At 42.3% G+C, this 26,844-nt stretch overlaps 1 protein-coding gene across 4 annotated transcripts in view; it reads right to left on the bottom strand.

The window, feature by feature from the left end:
• styk1a (serine/threonine/tyrosine kinase 1a) overlaps window positions 1-26,844 on the bottom strand; it is a 639,066-nt gene that overhangs the window by 572,099 nt on the left and 40,123 nt on the right. The window contains exons 3-10 of one of the 4 annotated variants that reach the window (XM_060904071.1): window positions 25,686-25,862; window positions 24,667-24,897; window positions 15,955-16,133; window positions 11,405-11,485; window positions 10,943-11,157; window positions 9,621-9,661; window positions 8,969-9,065; window positions 3,298-3,510 (exon numbers count right to left, since the gene is read on the bottom strand). In XM_060904071.1, the coding sequence (XP_060760054.1) occupies window positions 3,450-3,510; window positions 8,969-9,065; window positions 9,621-9,661; window positions 10,943-11,157; window positions 11,405-11,485; window positions 15,955-16,133; window positions 24,667-24,897; window positions 25,686-25,862 (1,082 nt within the window). In that variant the 3' untranslated portion in view covers window positions 3,298-3,449. Of the gene's footprint in view, window positions 1-3,297; window positions 3,511-8,968; window positions 9,066-9,620; window positions 9,662-10,942; window positions 11,158-11,404; window positions 11,486-15,954; window positions 16,134-24,666; window positions 24,898-25,685; window positions 25,863-26,844 lie in introns of those variants that run through there. The other 3 variants (XM_060904072.1, XM_060904070.1, XM_060904073.1) reach the window with 3 other exon arrangements.

Here is a 26,844-nt window from a genome sequence, read left to right as displayed (position 1 = left end):
AACTATAAGAAAACCTACAAACACATTAGGGGCCTTCGCCAGCTTCGCTGCTTGGCCCCTAATAATAATAATAATAAGAAAACCTACAAACACATTAGGGGCCTTCGCCAGCTTCGCTGCTTGGCCCCTAATAATAATAATAAGAAAACCGACAAACTCATTAGGGGCCTTCGCCAGCTTCGCTGCTTGGCCCCTAAAAAGTTGGGACGGTATATTGAAACTGAAATTAAAACTGAAAACAATGATTGGTGCATAATCTTTGACTTGTATTGCACTCAAAACAATACAACAGCACATTATTTCAAGTTTTACCTAATGAATTTTTTTTTTCAAAATAAGTATATTTCAAAAAATTTGAGAGACGAAAGCATTTACCACATTATAATGCTGCCATTCCTTCTTACAACCAGGCGTGCAGCTTGTGAACAGGCAAGGCAGCCAACTGCTTGGGGCCCCCTGGCCCAGGGGCCCCCCGAGAGACGGGGCCCAAGGGCTGTTTTATGTACCGAAATGTCTCAAAAATATATATACTTGAAAAAAATTTATGTTTGAAAAAACAATGACAGAGAATTGAAAAAGACAGCTTGCTCTCAACCGACCTCCCTGTTAAAAATAAAGGTTAAATCAAATAAACAACAATGGGCAATTTGCAATGACATCATCTCAGTAGGAAACCTCCCGAATGGGGCCCCACGTCAATCCCACCTCATGTTAACCACGTTAACCTATTTTCACATTTGGAATTTAAAAAACTTTGGTTTCATACATTTTTTGTTGGTGTCAGATTATTTATAACATATTGGTGATGAACACTGGTCAGAAGGGCCCCCTGGAAATTTTTGCTTGGGGCCACAACAGACTCTAGAATCGCCTCTGCTTACAACACTTAAAAGATGCTTAGGGACTGAAGACACCCATTCTTCTTATGACAATATGGGGTCATTGTTGTCATATTTTTTATTTCAAAATTCACCACACATTCTTTATTGGGGACAGAGGGGACAGACACCCTCTTCTTCCGCAGCCATACCTTTGTAATGTGTGTAGAATGTGGTTTTGTATTGTCTTGTTGAAATATCCCAGGAAAACATGTTGTCTTGAAGGCAGCATATGTTGCTCAAAAATCTCAATGTATTTTTCTGCATTAATGCTGCCATCACAGAAGTGTCAGTTACCTTTGCCAAGGGCACTGATACAAGTCCACAACATGATGGACCCTGGCTTCTGGACATGTTTCCACTGAGTGATGGTCCATCCCAGATCCCTCCAAGCCCAGAGAAGTTGATAACAATTCTGAACAAAGTTAATATTAGGCTTCCTTTTTGCAGAGTAAAGTTTAACTGGCATTTGTGAATGTAACTCCATATTGTAGCGCTTGACAAAGGTTTGCCAAAGTAATCTTGAGCCTACATAGTTATATAAGCTATAGATGAATGACGGTTCTTGATGCAGTGCCATCTGAGGGATCGGAGGTCACAGGTGTTCAGCTTAGACTTATGCCCTTGCCCTTTACACCAAAATTCCTCCAGGTTCCTTAAATCTTTTAATGATATTATGCACCATATAAAGTGAAATATCCAAATCCCTTCCTATCTTTCTTTGAGGAATGTTATTTTGAAACATTTCAAAAATGTTCTCATGCATTTGTTGACAAACTGGAGATCCTCAGCCCATCTTTGCTCCTCAAAGATTAGGCCTTTCCTGGATACTGATTTTGTACCAAATCATGATTACAATCACCTGTTGACATTGCTTCTTTCAAATCACATCATTATTTCATTGTTTTACCTCATTACTAGCCCTAAATTACCTTATGCCAACTTTTTTGGAATGTGTTGCAGGCCTGAAATGCAGGAATGGATGTATATTAACAAATGAAATGAAGCTGACCAACAAAACATGAAATATCTTGGATTCATACTGTCTGCAATGAAATACAAGTGAAAGTAAGTTAAGTAATCACTGCTTTCTTTTTTATTTGCATTTTCATACCGTCCCAAATTTTCTGTTTTGGGGCTGTAAAAAACGATGGGATGTGGGATCCATTTTCATGGATCTGAAATACAATCATGGATGTAATCAACATGAACAAGTTGTGTAATTTTCTTGGTCACTGATTTCGCAAAATTATTCTGGAGGAGAGACAAAACAGATTCAGCACATAAACAGACTAAGCATTAAGCACAAATTGCACACATGGATAAATGACAGTTGGTCAACAGACAATGACATCTTCAATCTTTTTAAATCGACACTGTACAAAATGAAAATGAACAAATGTAAAAATTCAACAAATTAGAGAGGTTGAGCTTCCTTTGCAAAAAACTTTCCATTGACAGAACACATTAAGTTCAAGAACACTATGGCTGCGTTTCAATAGTCTTTTTTTCCGCTTAGGAAGGTTCCTGAGTGAAATAACCTGGAAGTATCTCAGTGGCAGCCATGATCACAGCTGTTTGAATTCTCTAAAAGCTAAGGAAAGGTGCTTCAATGCGTCCTTTCCTATCTCTTTTAGCATGGCGTACACTGGACTATCCTTTAGGAAACAAAATTAGATAATGCTGTCCCACAGTTGCTTGCGGCAGGAACATTTAAAGCAGCACACCATCAGTGCACCATTCACGCAACAAATAATTAAATATTAATGAATTAATCATACAATAATTGGGATATGAATGGAATATGATGACAGGAAGGTGAGCATGAGCAACCATTCTCAATGCGACAATCATTTCATTTCCATTTTGTGACTGTTACCCTATATTGCTTTTTAGAGCATGGTTCATAGTTTCATTGTTATTGGATACTCTGCACATCGCCTGACCCATTGCAAGGTCTGTATTTTTTATCTTTTCCTTATGATTTCGATTCGATTGCTATTGCCATAAAAACACTCTTTGCAGTTGTTGCCATCTGCTGCCTGACATTTTTTGAGTTATTTAGGTTTAGATGGGGGCGGCACGGTGGTGTAGTGGTTAGCGCTGTCGCCTCACAGCAAGAAGGTCCTGGGTTCGAGCCCCGGGGCCGGCGAGGGCCTTTCTGTGTGGAGTTTGCATGTTCTCCCCGTGTCCGCGTGGGTTTCCTCCGGGTGCTCCGGTTTCCCCCACAGTCCAAAGACATGCAGGTTAGGTTAACTGGTGACTCTAAATTGACCGTAGGTGTGAATGTGAGTGTGAATGGTTGTCTGTGTCTATGTGTCAGCCCTGTGATGACCTGGCGACTTGTCCAGGGTGTACCCCGCCTTTCGCCCGTAGTCAGCTGGGATAGGCTCCAGCTTGCCTGCGACCCTGTAGAGGGATAAAGCGGCTTGAGATAATGAGATGAGATGAGATGAGGTTTAGATGGGAAGCCTTGACCTAATGGTTAGAGAAGCAAATTTGGAACCAAAAGGTCACAGGTTTGAGTCCCTGGACCAGCAGGAATGGCTGAAGTGTCCTTGAGCAAGGCGCCTAACCCGCAGCTGCTCCCCAAGCTGCTCTGGATATATTGCATGTTGCTCTGGAACATCTGCTAAATGTAATGGATTAAACAAAAAAAAACCCTCATTCATTTCAAAGCAACCAGTCAAAAAAAATGTGTGTGTGTGTATATATATATATATATATATACACACACACATACACCCATCCATTATCTGTAGCCGCTTATCCTGTTCTACAGGGTCACAGGCAAGCTGGAGCCTATCCCAGCTGACTATGGGCGAGAGGCGGGGTACACCCTGGACAAGTCACCAGATCATTGCCAAAACTTAGCCAGACACACCAAAAAAAGCAATACGGCAAGTAATTTTGCAAAAGATTAGTGGCAGGGTGCCAGTTCGCTCCGTTATGTTTAGTTGTTGATGTGGATTTTAAAAGCAACTAAGTAAATTACACAGAAAATGAATACTTAAGTATGAGTGAAAAATACTGTGGCGCGCAAGCATGGAAGAAGAGTCTGGAGACATAGGCCAAGTTTACATTAGACCGTATCTGTCTCGTTTTCTTCGCGGATGCACTGTCCATTTACATTAAACCGCCTGGAAACGCCGGGAAACGGGAATCCGCCAGGGTCCACGTATTCAATCCAGATCGTGTCTGGGCCGGTGCTGTGTAAACACTGAGAATACGCGGATACGCTGTGCTGAGCTCTAGCTGGCGTGATCATTGGACAACGTCACTGTGACATCCACCTTCCTGATTCGCTGGCGTTGGTCATGTGACGCGACTGCTGAAAAATGGCGCGGACTTCCGCCTTGTATCACCTTTCATTAAAGAGTATAAAAGTATGAAAATACTGCAAATACTGATGCAAATACTGCCCATTGTGTACTTATGATTGTCTTTAGGCTTGCCATCCTTCCACTTGCAAGTGGTAAGTGATATGCGCTGGGATCACACACACAGCGGCTCAGTCCCGAATCATTGGTTGTGCACTTCACTCGTGCGCTCTGTGAGCTGCGCAGGGCCGGAGTGCGCACCCTCCAGAGGGCACTCGCTGTTCAGGGCGGAGTGATTTGGAGCGCAGGATGCCTGCGGAGCCGAGCGTATCCGTGTATTGGTGTTGCTGTGTGCACGGGAATCGTGTATTGGTGTTGCTGTGTGCACACTAATCGTTTTAAACACGTTAATCTGATGATCTGCTGATACGGTCTAATGTAAACATGGGCATAGTTTCTCACTTGTTAGCCTGTGCTACTTGCTCTGAATAGAACTGGCTTAATTGCTTTATTAGCATTCCCTAACACAACTCATGACCACTACACTGGCTGGAAGGCCCTTAACTACCATACCCCTTTCAGTCACGGTGGTCGGCTACAAACAAAGCTTAACCCTAGTTACAGGCATACAAACATAATTGCAATAACTTTCGAACCAAACAGCAAACTAAACAATACAAGCATCAACACATAGTCCAAACATTTACAGTCCCATGAGTCCCACAGCAGCAAAACCCAGAACTGTCCATCCTGTGCGACTGCCTGGGTCACCACAATATTAAAAAAAAGAAAGTAAATGTACCCAAAAGAACGACTCATTTACAATAATTTGAGTAGTTGTAATTAGTTCCTTCCACCCCTGGGAAATATAAAACTATAATATAAAATATATAAAAATGTAAATATAAACCCACCCAACTCACCTCAGTTAGGCTACTTGAAAATAAAGTCTGTTCTTCTTTGTGAAATTAGCAATGGTAGCGTCATAAATTTTGTCTGTTTCAATATCTCCCTGCTCTAATTAATTTTGTTGCTGTGGACAAGAATTTGGTTGCAGCGCTGCTCGTCCAGCTATAGGTCTACTCTGGTGTCCCTGAAAGTTTTTAAGCTCACCGTAGCTTGTAGATGTGTAGCTGAATTTTGATGACAGTGGGCTGACTTTGTTAGATTAGTCAGGCTAACAAATCCAGCATAAGCCGAGGCGGATGACTTGTTCATTGAAAAAAGCAGGCAACTCCAGCAATACAGCCTGTTATTTTATTTATTTATTTTTTTTACAGCCAGTCATCCACAGGTAGCATTGATAATGCTTGACTCTGAAATGCCTTTCAACAGTTTTCTCCTTTTCTGTTAAGTCCAGTGCTGGAGTTCTTCCCTTTTGTATTATAATCTGTTTCTCTGCAAAAGACCACCTTGAAAAAGGCAACGCTATTAAGCTAGCCACATCAATTTCCTCTGCCATTGCTGTGGACATAATGATCCTACTGTACTTCACTGCTGCACTAACCATGCCAACTTGCGGTTAAGCTTGTGTTGGCCTTTGAGAAGGCCAAGAGCAATACATTTTTGGTCCCACTCACTATAAATCAAAATCTGATTGGTTAATTCATCTGTCACTTCCTACATAAACATACACTGGCATGGCCTTCTGTCTAGGCAGTGAAGTCCTAACCAATGAGTGAGCCAGCTCTAAACTCTTCTCAGCTGAGAGACAACAACAACAACAAAAAAAAAAGTCTCATTGGATAACTCAATTTTAATGTTTTCAGGACAGTAACCCTTTCATTTCTGAAGCAAATTTGATAGAAAATGAGGCAGAATTAGAAGAGAATGATTATAATGAAAGTATTAAAGAATGAAAGAAATTAAATATAACATTTGAAATGCTAGCCCTGTGATGACCTGGCGACTTGTCCAGGGTGTACCCCGCCTTTCACCCGTAGTCAGCTGGGATAGGCTCCAGCTTGCCTGTGACCCTGTAGAACAGGATAAAGCGGCTAGAGATAATGAGATGAGATGAGAGATTTGAAATGCTGATAGCTGATAGCCAATTCATAGCATGCGTTGTCCAGAGTGTGCGTGAGAGTCCATGTGAGATTCTCACGCACACTCTGGACAACGCATGCTATGAATTGACTCTCGCATATGCGTTGCTATTGACACACACCTGCATGGAATTAAGATGCAATCAGTATGCCTATATAAGGACACTAAAGACTCATGCAGGTTGTGAAGTATTGCACTGTAGTTGTAGTAACTCATTACTGAGCCTTGCTTTTGTATTGTCCTCCTGGTTGTCAGTAATAGCAGCGAAAGCATAGGTTCAGAGTGGCCTTCAAACATGGCTGTGATGGACTACAACTCCCAAGCACCACAGCACCCCTCCTTCCCGGAATACTAATCACACCTGTTTTCCATTTCCCAATCATCCACCTACCTATAGACCCTTTTCAGTCACGTGACCTTCGTAAACGCGACCGCCATTTTGGACATGTAGTGGACTTCGGCCCGAATCAGTTTGAATGCGAGGAAGGCGACAAACGAAAAACATAAAAGAAAAAGGAGCGAGATGCAGAAAACACCTTCACTATCCAGCGATGTAGGGCATTTACAGGGCGAGCAGAGGGAGAGGTATTTGCAAAAATTGAGGTTAGCAGGCTTAGAGAACGACGTTTACCTGCTTCCACCAGGATTGTTCACTGACGTACGGAAGTACACGAAGCCCTCGTCTTTACCTGACTTCGGCCCACATGATCTGTATACCTATGTCGTTAAAAACCCATCACCATACACATACACGCCAACGTCCGAGGTTCCGGAGCGCGCTCCGGCTTGCTCCAGGAGTGCTCCACCCGAAGTTCCGGAGCGCGCTCTGGCTTGCTCCAGGAGTGCTCCGGCCGAGGTTCCGGAGCGCGCTCCGGCTTGCTCCCCCTCAAATTAAGCAGCGCGCTCTGGCTTGCTCCCCCTCAAATTAAGCAGCGCGCTCTGGCTTGCTCCGGAGCAAGCCAGAGCATGCTGGTTAATTTGAGGGGGAGCAAGCCGGAGCGCGCTCCGGAACCTCGGCTGGAGCACTCCGGGAGCAAGCCGGAGCGCGCTGCTTAATTTGAGGGGGAGCAAGCCGGAGCCCGCTCCGGAACCTCGGCCAGAGCACTCCGGGAGCAAGCTGGAGTGCGCTGCTTAATTTGAGGGGGAGCAAGCCAGAGCACGCTCCGGAACCTCGGATGTTGGCTCCGGCAGCTATTTACACTGGATCCGGTGTAAATAGCTGCCAGATCATAATTACAGTAAACTAGTAAATACAGTAAAGGAAAAACTTGAGACTGAAAGGTTTTAATAGTCATCCAAATGACTGAACGTAAACATTGCTACAGTAACATACCAGCTATGATGTTGTTGACATTAGCTAGTCAACAATAGCTACTACAGAAGAACAAAGAGGTTACAATGGGTTATTTTAACCTATTTGGTTACACACTCACCGCCACAGAATGTTAACAGCAATGTAATGCCTTTTCTGGCTAATTTTATTTGTCTTACCTCCAACAAAGTGGTCACTACACAAGCGCTGGTATGCCGAGGGCTGCCAATCTGTTAATGGCTGCTATCCATCTTCTCTGTCGGGATCCGATAAAATGATAAACCTTGCCTTGTTTGTTGATGGTTACTACATCCAGGTGCACAACAATATAGTGGCATGATGGAAGTCTTGCTGAAAGTAAAAACTTTCTTTGCTGCCGTTCCTCACTGTTGGCTGTGGTAAACTACTGGTAGTACATGTCCAAAATGGCGGCCGCGTTTGTCGTGACGTCACGTGAAAAGGGTCCATATAAGTTCCAGGCAAACAAACAGACAACGTGAAGTATTGCTCAGTGTTATGACCTGACTTTACTGAGCCTTGATTTCCTGTTTCTGGAGCCCTGTGACTCTGACCTCACTTTCATATATTCCTGACCTTGACCTAGTTTAGTCTCTGATCTTCTGTTCATACATCGACCGACCTTAGCTTGAACCTGACTACGCTTCCTGAATTTTGACTTGGATTTGGTTACCAGTTTGCATTGCACCCACTCTCCCCTATGCCTGCATTTAATAAGTGCCTGCACCCTGACACTGGTTTCCTGATTTCTGTTCCTTGTTCTTTGATTCTGCTTTTGTTTGTGCCTTGGATAGTCTGTTTGTGCCTCGCCTCACCTATTGCCTGCTTAGTGTTTATGATTTATGCCTGCTGTATTGGACTATTTGCCTGATTGCTATTTTCATAATAAAACTCTTCTGCATCTACATCTGCCTTCACTGCCCATCTCTGACAGTTCTAAGTTGCATTTTTAAAATGCTGTAAATATACACTTATTATGTAGCACACATGGGGTGGCATAGTGGTGTAGTGGTTAGCACTGTTGCCTCACAGCAAGAAGGTCCTGGGTTCGAGCCCAGTAGCTGATGAGGGCCTTTCTGTGTGGAGTTTGCATGTTCTCCCCATGTTTGCGTGGATTTCCTCCGGGTGCTCCGGTTTCAGCCACAGTCCAAAGACATGCAGGTTAGGCTAATTGGTGGCTCTAAATTGACCATAGGTGTGAATGAGAGTGTGAATGGTTATTTGTCTCTGTGTTAGCCCTGCAATGACCTGGTGACTTGTCCAGGGTGTACCCTGCCTCTCGCCAATAGTCAGCTGGGATAGGCTCCAGCTTGCCTGCAACCCTGTACAGGATAAGTGGCTACAGATAATGGATTGATGTACAGTACACTATGTGTCTGTGTGTGTTTACTTACAGTGATTTGGAACAGTTGGTTGGTTTCTTTAGGGTTTTCCTTCTCTGTAAGTAATGTAGGAGTTCACTGGGCATTACTTTAGGGAATGGAGGGTCCCCTAAAAACAGATGAATGGAGAAATGGTGATGTAGACTGAAACTGATTTAGTATATTCCCAAACTAAATTAGTTTTTGACTTTTTGACCTGTCCAATACTCAATATTCATGGAAGTTTAATTCATCAGACAGACACGGTAGAGGGCATACCTCCTCCAAGCCACATATTATCAACATCAAAATCAAATCACTTGAACCTTGGATAATACTAAACCTGAACACCAAATTTAATCAAAATCTGCTCATTACTTTTTGAGTTACATTGGGAAAAGACAAAAAAATCCTGGATCCACATACATATCTGGATTTTCACCAAAATCTAATCAATTGTTCCATGGCTCACATTTCCTCACAATTTCATCAAAATCCGTTCACTACTTTTTGAGTTATGTTGGGAACAGACAAACAAACAGAGGCAAAAACATAACCTCCTCCAACAATGTTGGAGATAATAAAGGTAATTTTAGTTCATGGTTATAAATGGCCCAGTTTTGTCTTTTAATGTCACTCGAAATGGAAAGTAAATAACTTTTGTGAAATTTGGAAACAAACTCACCTAATGTTACCATTTCATACAGCAAGATACCAAATGACCATCTAAATGAGAAAGAACAAAATTAACAGGCTTGAACACTTTATTCTTCCTCCATTGAATTATAATTATAGCAGCAATATGTTTGGGGTTATGTTTTTTGCAAGCAGATGAAAAATATTTTTGTGACATCATGTGCACCCCTTACTTCAACTGAAGTATTCAAGCCATTTTGTGACTGTCTTCTGAGAATAGAATCCGCTGCCATTATTATATTCACCTCAGTAAAACGTAAGTAAAATGACAGTAAAAACATATTGTGCACATGAATGTAACTGTCACAGCTACCAAATATGAGATGAAAGACTTGGTCTAACATTATCCATGAAAGTGGCAAATTAATCAGATGCCTGGCAATGAAGTTATCTGAGTAATTATCTAGGAGAAGGCACAGAAGTGACCAGGTATAGTCATTGACTTCGACTCGGCAGACGCAACTGGTCTTGGAGCAGCCAAGCCAACCTTGTACACCATGAACAAAAGTAAGAGCTACCATTAGCTAGCAGAGATGGCATGATACCACTTTTTCTTTTGTGATACCAAAACTGATACCAGAGACTTGAATATCAGTCGATATTAATACCTAACTGATATTTTCTTCTTCAAAAAACCAAACTTAAAATGATTTTTTTTTAAAAAAAGCAAAGCCATTAAAATAAGCAGAAAAAAATACAGGTAAAAATATAACTTTACGACCATACACAAGTCACACAAAAATCACTTTGCAAGTATATTACATTTAAAAAAATCAATTTAACAATAATAATGACAATCAAGCCCAAATAAATATTTTCTTAATTCAATATCCAATTTTTCACATTTGTTAGATGATCATATCAAATTACTTTGCTTTTACCATCTGATATCCAATCCACCATTTTTTTCTGGTATCTTGGGTATCAGATTGGTGCCATCTCTACCACCAAGATCCATAAGACTCACAGAGTAGTAACTCAGTTTTCGTTGTTTTTGCAGCATTATCTCTTCTAACATTCACTGGCTACTTTGTGATCTAGGAGATGAAGTGATACCCCTTGCTCACAACAAGTTCTTGTTTCTTGGTGGTTTGCTCTGCTGAGTCCAGCTCACACACATGATCATAGAACAGGTAAGGATCTTTCTTTTCTGTGCTTCCTCATATAGTTAAGTAAATAGAAGTTAAAAAAAATTTGTGTTGATTGTCCGATTAGTATAGGAATGCTTTATTACTTGCATGATATAAATGAGGTTCATTAGCCCAAATGTTTTATGTATTGTAGCTTTGGGATTACACCAGCTCTACTCACATATCACTGCTTTGACTGACAGGCTGATGGGCTAACACCTCTGGAGCTTGCCATTTTTTCATCTCTATGTCCTTCATCTCCCCTGAAGTTCCCACCTTCATCCTCTTCTGAAAAGCTGGGCCAAAGCCCCAAAGCTTTACGGAGAGGTCTCGTCCAACCAAGACACTTTGTGCACAAACGTTGCCATGAATGAAGTTCTTACTGTGTAGATGTTCCTAAAAGTTCAAGGTTAGTGAAGATCTCATTTATATATTTTGGTTGTGCTTGAAAGTATAGTTTGCAGATCATGGCATCATACCTGGTTTAAACTGTATATCTTAAGATTCCTGAGTGTTCATGAAAAAAATCCAGGAGTACTTTATATTTCATAAATGGAGCTTTTACTGCTGTTCTTGTATCAAACATTTAATCATTTATATTGTGAAATAAAGTACCATGTGTTCAGTTTAATGTAGTACTGACCAGTGCAGATGCGATCTGTCTTGCCATTGAGAAAAGCACTCTTTCTGTAAAAGCATATGATGCCACCAGTCCTGGGTGGGCCTGTATGGTTGTGACAATGATTGTAAGCCATTTTAAATTGAGTGTCAAACAATACATGACAAAATCTTATTCATGTCTCCCAATAGAAATGAAGATCTGTGCACAGAACATACATTATGGGAGAAGGTTATATTATAACATACAGAATGTAAACTGAATTATCTGTTCTATTGTATTTAATTTGTAGTTACACTATATGGCTGAAAGTATGTGGACACTTGACCATCACACCCATATGAGCTTATTGAACATCCAATTCTAGATTTATTCCAGTCTTTGCTGTTATAATAAGCACCACACTTTTGGGAAAGCTTTCCACTAGATTTTCCACTAGAGTTTCTTTCTGAATTTGCAGATTTTATCTCAGATCTTGTTATTTCCTTAGACAAAGCTTTAGTTGTCAGAGATTTTAATATTCACTTCGATAACCCAGAAGACCCTTTGAAAACAGCATTTGTGTCTATTTTAGATTCAGTAGGGATTAATCAGAATGTCATAGGACTGACCCATAATGGTGGTCACACCCTCGATTTAATACTAACATTCGGGTTAAACATAGAAAATATAGTCATACTTCGACAGTCTGAAGTTATCTCAGATAATTATCTCATCTCATTCAAACTATGTCTGAGTAATAATATATGCACCTCACCATGCTACTGTATTAAACGTACATTCACGTCAACTACTGCACAGAGCTTTATAAATGATCTCCCAGAGTTATCAACTTTGATTGGGTCAGTGTCAGCCCCTGCAGAACTTGATCAGGCAACTGAATGCTTAGAGTCAACATTCCGCCATACCTTAGATAATGTAGCTCCTCTTAAAAGGAAAATGGTCAGAGACAAAAAATTAGCACCCTGGTATAATGATGACACTCGCACATTAAAACAGACCACTCAAAAATTGGAACGTAAATGATGTCAAAGAAAATTGGTAGTGTTCAAATTAGCGTGGAAGGAGAGCTTCCTGAAATATAGAAAAGCTCTTAGTGCTGCTAGATCAACATATCTCTCCTACCAAATAGAAGATGACAAAAATAATCCTAGATTCCTATTTAATACTGTAGCAAAATTAACCAGGAATAAGTCCACTATAGACACATGCATACCTGTAGTATGTAATAGCAACGATTTCATGAATTTTTTTCATGACAAAATTGAGAATATCCGACAAAAAATTCAAACTACTAATTTAAGGTCAGACAACGCAAGTGACCCTGGAGTTAACAATATAACCATATCAGATCATCAGTTAGAATGTTTTACTCCCCGAAAAGAAACTGAATTACTTTCATTAATCTCGGCATCAAAAGCCTCAACTTGTGTACTAGATCCCTTACCTACCGTACATGTCTATTCAAACAGATAATACCTGAAGTAATTGAACCGCTTCTAAAAATAATAAATTCTTCTCTTACGATTGGCTATGTACCCAAATCCTTTAAACTAGCAGTTATCAAACCCCTGATTAAAAAACCTGACCTCGATCCCTGTCAGCTGTCCAATTATCGGCCAATATCAAACCTCCCCTTTATCTCCAAGATCCTTGAAAAAGCTGTGGCACAGCAGTTATGCTTATATTTACATAGGAATAACATCCATGAAATGTATCAGTCAGGATTTAGACCTCATCATATCACAGAGACAGCTTTGGTTAAAGTAGTAAATGACCTACTGTTGGCGCCTGATCAGGGCTGTGTCTCGCTGCTTGTGTTGCTTGACCTTAGTGCAGCATTTGACACCAATGATCATTCCATTCTTCTGGATAGACTAGAAAATGTTGTGGGAGTTAAGAGAATGGCCCTCTCCTGGCTCAGGTCTTATTTTACTGATCGCTATCAGTATGTTGATATAAATGGTGATGTTTCTAGACGTACTGAGGTAAAGTTTGGTGTTCCACAAGGTTCTGTCTTGGGTCCACTGCTTTTTTCTTTTTGCTTTATATATGTTACCTCTGGGTGATATTATTTGTAAACATTGTATTAGTTTCCACTGTTATGCTGATGGCACACAGTTGTATGTTTCTGCAAAACCTGATGAGAGACACCAGCTTAATAGAATTGAGGAATGTGTAAAGGACATTAGACACTGGATGCTTATTAACTTCCTTCTGCTTAACTCTGACAAGACTGAAGTACTTGTACTAGGACCACATGCAGCTAGAAGTAAGTTTTGTGATTACACAGTAACTCTGGATGGCCTTTCTATTTCTTCACATGCAGCAGTAAAAGACCTCGGAGTGATTATTGACCCCAGTCTTTCATTTGAAACTCACATTAATAACATTACCCGGATAGCTTTCTTTCATCTCAGAAATATTGCTAAGATAAGAAATTTAATGTTACTGCATGACGCGGAAAAACTAGTTCATGCTTTCATTACCTCCAGGTTGGATTATTGTAATGCCTTACTGTCTGGGTGTTCCAATAAGTGCATAAACAAGCTCCAGTTAGTTCAGGGTTAGTTCAGGAGGGTGCCCCTGATCAGGGGGACACAGATGATGTTGAGGACGTGTGGCGGCGGCTGAAAGATATTGTGTGCACAGCTGCAGGTGATGTACTTGGACAGCAGAGGAAGGGTGCACTGGACTGGTTTTGGGAGCAGGCTGGTTCTATCCCAGCTTTATTGGAAGAAAGATGCACATATGGAACAGCCTTCCAAGTAGTGTTCAGGAATCAGACACAGTCTCAGTGTTTAAGTCTAGGCTGAAAACATATCTGTTTAGTCAAGCCTTTTGTTAATGGTGTTTATGAGGTAAAGGTGTAGATCTAGAGGGTTCTCAGACATAGAGTGTTTTGGTAAACTGGGATGTATGGATGCTGTCAGTCCCCACTCGCTTGCTCACTCGAGTTTGTTGACGGTGTAGTGGCTGGCTGCTTTATGTCCTGGGGCTCCCTCATGCCTGTGTTACCTTCTGGCTCTCCCCCTTTTAGTTATGCTGTCATAGTTAGTTGCCGGAGTCCCTGCTTGTACTCAGTGCAATATGTATACTGTTCCTACTTATTCAGGTGACATTGGGCATACCTAACAACCTGTCCCCCCCCCCAATCTGTCCCTCTGAGTTATATGTTGGTCCTGGGATCGAGATGCTGACCTCTTCTGCTCCTTGGACCTGCCTGATCCATCCTGGTGCCCTGTGTCTGATTGGAGTCTCATCGCATCGCTCCTGTGAAGGGTGGCCTCATGTGGACAGTTGGGGGTCACGCCTGGAGGACACTCTGGACTCTTGCAGTGGTGCTTTTCTGGCTGGGTATTGCAGTTGACTCGCTGACTTTAGGACTGCAGTTGACTTGCTGACTTTAGGACTGCAGTTGACTTGCTAATTTTGGGACTACGGTTGTCGTGAACATTTTTGCGCTTGGGTTTCCATCCGTGGGGGGTTTATAGCATCAACGAAGCTGACTTTGTTAGGACTGTTAATGTTATAGTCATGTTGTCTGTTTTTGCCCAGATGGGGATGAGATCCCTTTTGAGTCTGGTTCCTCTTGAGGTTTCTTCCTCATGTCATCTGAGGGAGTTTTTCCTTGCCATCGTTGCCACAGGTGTGCTCATTGGGGATAGATTAGGGATAAAATTAGCTCATATTTTAAGTCGTTTAAATTCTGTAACGCTGGTTTGCGACAATGTTTATTGTTAAAAGCGCTATACAAATAAACTTGACTTGACTAGATTTTCGAGTGTGGCTGTGATGATTTATTATGTTGAGTGAGGAGGCCATCCATTATCTATCAGGAGGTCAGTGTTCCATCCATCCATTATCTATCCTGCTTATCTGTCAGGGTTGCTGGGGAAGCTGGAGCCAATCCCAGGTGACTTTGGGCGAGAGTCGGGGTTCACCCTGGGCAGGTCACCCATCTTTCACAGGGGTAACAGAGATAAATCACCATTCTCACTCACATTCACACCTATGGGCAATTTAGAGTAGCCAGTTGACCTAATCTGCATGTCTTTGGACTGTGGGAGGAAACCAGAGCACCCGATGGAAACCCTAGGAGGCATGAGGAGAACATGCAAACTCCACACAGAAAGGCCCCAGTCAGCCATGATTTTCAAACCCAGAGCCTTCTTGCTTGCCTTGACAATGTGAACCCCTGCACCATCATGTTACCGTCAGTGCTCCAGTTCATCCCAATGGTGTTCAGTTGAGTTGAGTTCAGTCAGGGCTATGTGCAGGACACTCAACTTCTTCCATTCCAAACTTGGGAAACCATGTCTTCATAGAGTTTGCTTTGTGCACAGGATCATTGTCATGTTGGAACAGGCTTGCATCTCTTAGTTCCAGTGAAAGGAAATTGTCATGTTACATCATACACAGACATTCTATGCAATTGTCTGCTTCCAACTTTGTGGCATCAGTTTAGGAAGGAACCACGCATGGGTTTGATGGTAATGTGTCCACATACTTTTGGCCATATTGAGTAATTATTGATCAATCTAGTTTCAACATTAACAAGGATCATTCCACACCTTTCTGTATCTCCATAAGAATCCTAGAAGATCTTTGTTCTCCAGCTTCTCAAAAATCATAGCAAGGGGTGCCCTATCTCTCACCCCAAGTAGTCTGGGAAGGCATGGATGGGGCCCCAGTTCTGATAGGAAGTAGGCAAAGCCCAGGAAGATTTTGCGCTCCCTGGAATCAGCTGATTCTGTGGTGGAGTAGATAACATTGAGAAAAGAGGTAAGCTGATCAGACTGTAGATACACATTTTTATATTATGTGTTTCCACATACATTATACAATAAATGGTGCATAGTAGAGCATTACCGTGCAAACTGGACAAAACAAATATTCTTAGGTTTGTTGTAAATGTCTAGTCAATGTACCTAATATAACTGTCAGTAACAGCGCTGAAAACCTGAGGTCGGAGCAGCCTTCAAACATACCTGCTCCAGACTACACATCCCAAGCACCACAGCACCCCTCATCTCCGGAATACTAACAAGTACACTTGTCTCCTATTTGCCAGTAATCACTTCCCTATATAAGCTCAGCAGTCACAAACACCTGTTGTGAAGTATTGTTCTGTGACTTCGTACCTGATCATACCAAGCCTTCTGACTTCCTGCCTGATTACTCGTGTTTTGATGGAGTTTATGTTTATTTTCCAACTCCTTTTCCTCGTCTGCCATTTAACATCCCATTTGTTGATCGACCGACCCATGCCCATTCCTGACTATGTCTTCAGCTTACTGATTTGGATTTGTTGACAGTTTGCAATGCATCCACTCTCCCCAGCGCTTGGAAGACTGCATTTAGTACTACATCTGGGCACTTCGAATATTTGGTCATGCCTTATGAGCCATGGCCATAGCTTTCTTGCATGCCAAGTGTCTTCCAGTGTCTCATAAATGATATACTCAGAGACATGCTAGGGAGGTTTGTAATAGCATACATAGATAACATCCTGATCTACGCCTACTCTACTGATCTACTACTAAAAATTCGCATCATGAACATGTAAGGTACTCGCCCAACTATTGAAGAACCACTTGTACGTTAAAGCAGAGAAATGAAAGTTTCATGTCCGCCAGATATCCGTCCTTGGGTACATCATCAGAGCAGAAGGTGTAAACATGGCCTAGAGCAAGGTCTTGGCGGTCACATCTTGGCCAACTCCCACTACCATGAAAGAACTACAATGCTTCCTGGGGTTTGCAAATTTTTATTGCCACTTCATCTGCAAGTTCAGCATGATTGCCGCTCCGCTCATGACCCTGCTAAAGGAGGGGCTGCAATGCCTCCAGTGGAACCCAGCAGCCGAGGAAGCTTTCAACCATCTCAAGACCTCCTTCACAACAGCTCCCAGACCTTACTAAACCTTTTGTCATAGAGGTCAACACCTCAGAGACCAGAGTGGGAGGAGTCCTTTCTCAGTGCTTAGAGGATAAACCCAAATTACACCCCATCACTTTCTATTCCAAGAAACTCACCCCAGCTGAGCAGAACTATGACACTGGCAATCGAGAACTCCTAGCTATTAAACTGGCACTAGACAAATGGAAACACTGGTTAGAGGGTGCTACACATCCATTCACTATCCTCACAGACCATAAAAATCTAGAATACTTGAAAATAGCCAAATGCCTGAACCCATGTCAAGCTAAATGGGCCTTGTTCTTCACTTGATTCTGATTCACAATCCCCTACCACCCTGGTTCTAGAAACACTAAAGCAGATGCCCTCTCTGGAATCCACGCCACTTCAAACCACACTCCAGAACCCACATCCATCTTATCACCTGAATGTTTTGTGCAAGCCGTGTCTTGGGATATAGATAAGGAAATAGCACAATCTTAACCTCCCAATCCACCTGAGAACCGTCCCCCTGGACTCATGTATGTGCCACTCCAATTCTGAGATAAACTCATCACTTGGGCTCACTCCTCTCCAGCCACGGGACACCCCAGTAGTCCCCGAACCTATCAACTTCTCAAGAATAAGTATTGGTGGAAGAACATGACCTCTGTAATCAACCACTTTGTCTCATCCTGCTCCACCTGTGCCCAAGCGAAGGTATCATGAGCTCCACCTGCCAGAAAGCTCTGTCCACTCCTGGTGCCTCAACGACCCTCATCACATATAGCCGTAGACTTTATCACTGACCTACCGCGATCCCAAGGCAATACAGTCATCCAAGTGGTCATAGATTGATTCTCTAAAGCCCTCAAATGCCTCTATCTACCCGGTCTACCCACAGCCTTTGAAACTGCAGAACTCATAGTATTTAATCATATCTTCAGATATATGGTATTCCTGAAGATATCATCAGTGACTGGGGTCCCCAGTTCATCTCTAGGTTATGGGCAAAGTTCATGGACAGGCTAGGGGTATCAGTGAGCTTAACTTCTATCCACAATCCAATGGCCAGGTGGACTGTGCCAACCAGGAGGTAGGCTGCTTCCTCAGGATTTTCTGAATGAGGAACCAGAAAGACTGGGCATGATTTCTTCCCTGGGTGGAATACGCACAGAACTCTTTGAAGCATTCTGCTACTCAATTAACTCTGTTTCAATATATCCTTGGCCATCAACCACCACTCCTACCTGGGACAATTTCCCAACTCAAATCCTGGCAGTGGACTCTTGGTTTCTCAGAATCACTTATTAATCCCCGGAGGGAAATTCAAAATTGCAACCAAGCTCCTGAATCAAGGAAGAAGTAAATATGTCTAAAAATAGAAGATAAAATAGTCCTGAAAAAAGAATAAATAAAAATAAAATAAATTTAAATAAGTTCAATAACTTAAGTAAAAGCAAAATGAAGTAATTTTATATACAGTGATTCCTATATACATATATTGCACCTGAGTTAAGGATACATGGTAAGAAGTCTACCACAGTTATACAGTGGCATTGTACAGCTAAGAGGAGTGAGCAAGTATAGGAGGAAGTTCACCAAAGACTAGAACTAGTTAACCATAAGTATAAGCAGTATGCAGACAAGCATAGAGGGGAGACCCCAGAATATGCTCCTGGTGACCAAGTGTGGGTGTCTACGAAGGATTTACAAGAGCCACATACCTGCTGGAAGCTCAAAGCCTGATACATTGGTCCTTATAAGGTGATTTGCAAAGTCAATGAGGTTTCGTATAAGTTGGAACTCCCACCTCACTGCAGAATGGCTCCCACATTCCATGTGTCATGCTTAAAGCCCACCATCCAAGGCCCCCTAGCCACAAACACACCCACCCAAGAACCTCCCTCTCTGGAAATAGCAGGAGACTGTGTATACCAGGTTCGTAAAATCCTCAATTCTCAGCACAGACAAAGGCAGCCGGAGGGGTATGGCCTGGAGGAGCACAGCTGGATTAGATCCAGAGACATCTTGGATCCACTCCTCACCCAGAAATTCCACAAAGAGCATCCAGACAAGCCAGCACCAAGAAAGAGAGGTTGTCCAAAAAAGGAGTTTGCTCCCAGAGGGAGTACCTCAGGGGGTGTTCTGTCAGTAACAGTGCTGAAAACTTGAGTTCGGAGCAGCCTCCAAACATGGCTGCTTTGGACTACAACTCCCAAGCACCACAGCACCCCTCATCTCCAGAATACCTGTCTCCTATTTGCCAGTAACCACTTCCTTATATCAGCTCAGCAGTCACAAACACCCACTGCGAAGTATCTGTGTCTCCGTACCTGATCATACCAAGCCTTCTGACTTCCTGCCTGACTACTTGTGTTTTGACTCAGTTTACGTTTATTTCCCAACTCTGTTTCCTCGCTTGCCCTTTGACATCCTGTTTGTTGATCAACCAACCCGTGCCTGTCTCTGACTACGTCTTCAGCTTACTGATTTGGATTTGCTGATAGTTTATGATGTGCCCACTCTCCCCTGTGCCTCCGTAAGTGCCTGCACCCTGACAGTAACCATGTCATGTCATGTCATGGAAACTCTGACCTATAATAGGTAACTATTGATATTTCTTACATGTGATGCATATTAGATGACCATGATATTTTCTTTTTGATTTATTCAAAAAAAGTGGTTAATGTGCTTTAAAGCCATGTTTAAAGCACACAAACCAGCCTTCAAGGGATGTCTTGCATAAGAAGTTAAAGGAATCTTCCAGCGGATTTACTCTTAAACTTCATCTCATCTCATTATCTCTTGCTGCTTTATCCTGTTCTACAGGGTCGCAGGCAAGCTGGAGCCTATCCCAGCTGACTATGGGCGAAAGGCGGGGTACACCCTGGACAAGTTGCCAGGTCATCACAGGGCTGACACATAGACACAGACAACCATTCACACTCACACCTACAGTCAATTTAGAGTCACCAGTTAACCTAACCTGCATGTCTTTGGACTGTGGGGGAAACCGGAGCACCCAGAGGAAACCCACGTGGACACAGGGAGAACATGCAAACTCCACACAGAAAGTTCCTCGCCGGCCACAGGGCTCGAACCCAGGACCTTCTTGCTGTGAGGCGGCAGTGCTAACCACGTCACCACCGTGCCGCCCCACTCTTAAACTTATGCTAAGTAAAAATATTTGTAGGTTTCAACAGTCAAACATTCATTTTTTGGAGACCAAATAGTGTTCTAGAAAAATTAATTTTTATTAAAATACCAGATGGGATTCCTGCAGAAGTGATGTATGTGATGACCTGGCTTAGTGGAAGCCTGGAGCAACTTGGCTCTTTATATCTTCTGCTTACATTGTGGATTTGCTAGTGGAGTTTGAACGAATCATCTAATAAGATGCTTTCATCTCCCAACAAAGAACACCTGGATAATCTTGTCTTCAAAAACAACTATCTCTGTCTGGATTTCAACACTGATTGGTTCATCTGTTTGCACTGCAATATCCCTCTTACCGGTCAATTCATGTTCCTAGCAAATAAATGAAACTGAAACGACAATGAAATAAAACTTACAAAATTTCAAATGAGTGAGTTTCATGCAAAATATTGAGTAATTCTCTTATCTGGAGTATAGTCGACCATACTTGAAGCTCAATCAAATGCGCTGTCTCTTGATCTGTCGGTGATTGTTCTTTAACGCCAGTGTTTTCTTTGTTACCCATATTTTCTTACAATATACGCTAAAGAGCCTACAAGGCATTGGAATGTCAATTACAATTCACCAGGTAAGACACTGATCATATACCAGGTATGGATCCAGACCAATGCATGTGCAGAGTGGTGATACAGTGGTGGTTGAAAGTTTGTGAACCCTTTAGAATTTTCTATATTTCTGCATAAATATGACCTAAAACATCATCAGATTTTCACACAAGTCCTAAAAGTAGATAAAGAGAACCCAGTTAAACAAATGAGACAAAAATATTATACTTGGTAATTTATTTATTGAGGAAAATGATCCAATATTACATATCTGTGAGTGGCAAAAGTATGTGAACCTCTAGGATTAGCAGTTAATTTGAAGGTGAAATTAGAGTCAGATGTTTTCAATCAATGGGATGAACAAGTCAAAGGCCATGGTTCTCGACTGGAAAAGGGTGGCTTGCCCTCTCCAGGTTGGTGGAGAAGTCCTGCCTCAAGTGGAGGAGTTTAAGTATCTCGGGATCTTGTTCACGAGTGAGGGAAGGATAGAGCGTGAGATCGATGGGCGGATCGGTGCGGCCTCCGCAGTGATGCAGTCACTTTACCAGTCCATCGTGGTGAAGAAGGAGCTGAGCCAAAAGGCGAAGCTTTTGATTTACCGGTCGATCTACATTCCGACTCTCACCTATGGTCATGAGCTTTGGGTAATGACCGAAAGAACAAGATCGCGGATACAAGCGGCCAAAATGAGTTTCCTTCACAGGGTGGCTGGGCGCTCCCTTAGAGATAGGGTGAGAAGCACAGTCACTCAGGAGGAGCTCGGAGTAGAGCCGCTGCTCCTCCACATCGAGAGGAATCAGCTGAGGTGGCTCGGGCATCTCTTTCGGATGCCTCCTGGACGCCTCCCTGGGGAGGTGTTCCAGGCATGTCCCCCTGGGAGTAGGCCCCAGGGAAGACCCAGGACATGCTGGAGGGACTATGTCTCTCGGCTGGCCTGGGAACGCCTCGGTGTTCTTCCCGAGGAGCTGGCCGAGGTGTCTGGGGAAAGGGAAGTTTGGGCTTCCATGCTCAGACTGCTGCCTCTACAACCCAGCCCCAGATAAGCAGAAGAAGACGAGATGAGATGGGATGACAATCAGGTGTGAGTGGGCACCCTGTTTTATTTAAAGAACAGGGATCTATCAAAGTCTGATCTTCACAACACATGTTTGTAGAAGTGTATCATGGCATGAACAAAGGAGATTCCTGAGAAGCTCAGAAAAAGTGTTGTTGATGCTCATCAGGCTGGAAAAGGTTACAAAACCATCTCTAAAGAGTTTGGACTCCAACAATCCACAGTCAGACAGATTATGTACAAATGGAGGAAATTCAAGACCATTTTTTCCCTCCCCAGGAGTGGTCGACCAACAAAGATCACTTCAAGAGCAAGGTGTGTAATAGTAGGCAAGGTCACAAAGGACCCCAGGGTAACTGCTAAGCAACTGATGGCCTCTCTCACATTGGCTAATTAACATTATGTTCATGAGTCCACCATCAGGAGAACACTGAACAACAATGGTGTGCATGGCAGGGTTGCAAGGAGAAAGCCACTGCTGTCCAAAAAGAACATTGCTGCTCGTCTGCAGTTTGCTAAAGATCATGTGGACAAGCCAGAAGGCTACTGGAAAAATGTTTTGTGGACAGATGAGACCAAAATAGAACTTTTTGGTTTAAATGAGGAGCGTTATGTTTGGAGAAAGGAAAGCACTGCATTCCAGCATAAGAACCTTATCCCATCTGTGAAACATGGTGGTGGTAGTATCATGGTTTGGGCCTGTTTTGCTGCATCTGGGCCAGGATGGCTTGCCATCATTAATGGAACAATGAATTCTGAATTATTCCAGTGAATTCTAAAGGAAAATGTCAGGACATCTGTCCATGAACTGAATCTCAAGAGAAGGTGGGTCATGCAGCAAGACAACGACCCTAAGCACACAAGCCATTCTACCAAAGAATGGTTAAAGAAGAATAAAGTTAATGTTTTGAAATGACCAGGTCAACGTCCTTAATCCAATCGAAATGTTGTGGAAGGACCTGAAGCGAGCAGTTCATGTGAGGAAACCCACCAACATCCCAGAGTTGAAGCTGTTCTGTACGGAGGAATGAGCTAAAATTCCTCCAAGCCGATGTACAGGACTGATCAACAGTTACCGGAAACGTTTGGTTGCAGTTATTGCTGCACAAGGGGGTCACACCAGATACTGAAAGCAAAGGTTCACATACTTTTGCCACTCACAGATATGCAATATTGGATCATTTTCCTCAATAAATAAATGACCAAGTATAATACTTTTGTGTCATTTGTATAACTGTGTTCTTTTTATCTACTTTTAGGACTTGTGTGAAAATCTAATGATGTTTTAGGTCATATTTATGCAGAAATGTAGAAAATTCTAAAGGGTTCACAAACTTTCAAGCACCACTGTATGTGCACCACTTGGCATCAGTCATGGGGCATTTGTTTACTTTACCTCTAGCTGGCTACATGGACTATAGCCATGCTCAACAAACAGACCAGGCCGAGCTGCGGTCGTTACAGGCTATGGCTGCCCTATTCGGAAAGAGCTCAGCGTGCTCTACACCCCAGTGTAAATCCATAACGATCTGGTAAAATTAGCGAAAATATTTCTGCAAATGTGCATCTATCAGATTCTTAGGCTTAATCCGTCTCTGTATACTACGAAGAACCATGGTAGAACAAAGTTGAAACTAACCTCCTGGTGTCTCTCTGTTGCTCGTCAACACTGCATCGGTCGACTTTTGGAGCTGAACGATGGGCAAATATTGTTGGCACGGCATCATTTTTTCTTTTTATTCTGGAAGCCCCCATTTATCTTGCTTTTAATTCCATCGATTCATCGAAACAGGATGATTCATAATGTTCAGAGCATAAGTAGGGCACCGCAGACAGATTGCTTTGAGGTCTTCTGATGGCATGAATCCATTTCTTGCGAATAGTCAGATGATTCTGGCCAGGTAAACGGTGAAAAGATATCTTCTCGTCCTTCTGTTTAGCATCATTTTTGATATTTATATGCATGCTGCACAACGAGGCATACTGTACTTGTTTAAAAACCTATAGGCCTTTTTCAAGATGGCGGCGCCCTGTATGGCAGCGGCTACTCCAGCTCCCGATAGCGATGTGCGTTTTATGTTCAATGTGTTGTCTGTACCGTTACAGTCTTTGTCTGTTAATTTGCTTATCTGTTGATGTCTGTGTGCACTTTTATGTTTAGTTGTGTGTCAATTTTTTTAATACTGCACATTTGGAGTTTGGGGAAACGCAATTTCAATCCTCTGTGTAATTCTGTTACATGGTCTGACTGACAATAAAGTTGACTTTGACTATAAATTTGGTAAAAATACTTGTAAAACTAACAAAACCACATTGTAAGCAGAGGATATAAAGAGCCAAGTTGCTCCAAGCTTTCACTAAGCCACATCATCGCATACGCCACTTCTGCGGGAGGCCCATCTGGTATTTTAATAAAAATGAATTTTTCTAGAACACTATTTGCTCTCTGAAAATGAATGACTGTTGAAATCAACAAATACGTTTACTTAACATAAGTTTAAGAGTAAATCCACTGGAGGATCCCTTTAACTTTCAAACATTATCCTCTATTTCTGTCATGTTTATACCATTCAGCACTCGTAGGACAACTGGCTTCTGGTTCATAGTGGCCTGGAAGAGCGTGACTGTGTTGTTTGGCTTTACTGTGAAAGACAGGGGCAGTGGGGTGATTTGCTCAATACAATGCTGCCTCTCGGTGGACAACTGCAGTTCTGCAGGCTGTGTTTTGGGCTTGCGGTTCTGAGTTTTGACTCTCATCGGAACAGCTTCATATTCCAAGGGGTTCAGCTCTGGAGGTGCTATAAAAGACCAAGTGAGAGACAGAGACATACAGATAATTGTAATACAGTAATACAGATATCATGCTGTGCTTAAACTTATGCAGATACAACTAATGAGCTTCAAATAATGTTCACATTAAATATCACAATGGGGGAAAGCAAAATGTGCTCCCATTCACTTTGACATTGTTGGTTGATTGTTGGTGCCAGAAAAATTTCATTATTTCAGGAACCGTTGATCTCCTTGAGGGTTTAAAAAAAAAAAAACAGTCTCAAGAGCTACTGTAGCACAAACTGCTGAAAAAGTTAATGCTGGCTATAACAGAAAGGTGTCAGGATTAACATTTTCAGTAGTTTGTGCTACAGTCGCTCTCCTGTGGGATTGGACCATATGGGCTAGCCTTTGTGCCCTATGAGAATCAATGAACCTTCGATGCCCATGACCCTGTCACCGGTTGTCCTTCCTTGGACCACTTTTGGTAGGTACTAACAACTGCATTCCGGGAACACCCCACAAGTTGCACCATTTTGGAGATGCTCAGACCCAGTCATCTAGCCATCACAATTTGGCCCTTGTCAGAGTCACTTGGATCCTTATGTTTGCCCATTTTTCCTGCTTCCAACACAACTTCAAAAACTGACTGTTATCTTGCTGCCTAATATATCCCACCCCTTGACAGGTGCCATTGTAATGAGATATTCAGTGTTATTCACTTCATCTGTCAGTGGTTTTCATGTTATGGCTGATCAGTGTATAAACCCAAATGTCCATGCACAAAACCATACAGTCAAACAGAGATCTATACCATCAATGCCATGCAGGTGCTGCCTCCTCCTATTGTAGTGTTGTCTTTGGGGATGATGTTGTATGATCTCGGTCTTATCGCACAGCTTCAGTAAACACAGACTTAGAACCGTAAAGAAGGATGCTGCCAGCAGCAGCACTGGAATCACTATGAGTTCCAGTTGGTGTACTTTTACTCCTGAGAGAGAGAGAGAGAGAGAGAGAGAGAATCTCAGAAGACAAACATTTAAGCTAGAAGACATCAAAAGTTATTTGAGATTCAGTGTCATTAGTCATTGTACTGAAGCATAATTAAAAGTGATATTAATTGATATTAAAATGTATTCATGTCTTGTAAACTGATTTTAAAAGAACTGTTTTTGAGTATGTTTTAGCTGTATAATTCCTTCTTAGGCTCTAATTTTTGTAACTAACTGAAAAGTCTTATTTTTCTTAATTAGCAATTACAAATTATATACTTTGCATATTTAAATTACATATTAGGGGAGGCCATGGCCTAATGGTTAGAGCTGCAGCTTTCAGACCAAAAGGTCATCAGTTCGAGTCCCTAGACCAGCAAGAATGGCTGAAGTGCCCTTAAGTAAGGCACCTACACCCCCCCCCCCCCCCCCCCCCCCCGGTTGCTCTGAGTATGTTGTATCTCACTCTGGGTAAGAGCCTCTGCTAAATGCGCTGTTAATATAATGTAACATATGCCACATAGTCATAAATTCAAAAACATTTAATCATTTTATTTTCTCACGTGCATGCCAAGACCTTCCAATAAGGTCATGGAGTGGTGCGCCTCTAAATCTGACATCAGATTTCATATCAAAATCAATGTACTGATTTATACATTTGGGCGATATGATCTTGAGAGGTATTCCTAGGCATTCCATCACTCAGATGGCTCAGATAGCTGGGGACTTACTGCTCTCTAGAAATCTCTGGAGTAAACTGGCTTGTCTGGCTCTGCTAAAGAAAACTGCAAGGGGAACAACATGTGTTGACTTGTCTTTGAGAGGAGGTCCAAATGCACCTCGCCAAACTTTTCCTTGCTATGGCTTACCATCATAAAAAAATGTTGCTTGCACCAGTGTACAGCCCCAGCAGATGAGTTGCCCTCAGTAGAAGGGCCTATCTGAGGAGATTCCTTGAAGCACCATGAAAACCGCTTGACC

This window comes from Neoarius graeffei, chromosome 22 (assembly GCF_027579695.1).
Source record: "Neoarius graeffei isolate fNeoGra1 chromosome 22, fNeoGra1.pri, whole genome shotgun sequence".
NCBI lineage: Eukaryota > Metazoa > Chordata > Actinopteri > Siluriformes > Ariidae > Neoarius > Neoarius graeffei.
This window is presented reverse-complemented; position numbering and strand designations above follow the sequence as displayed.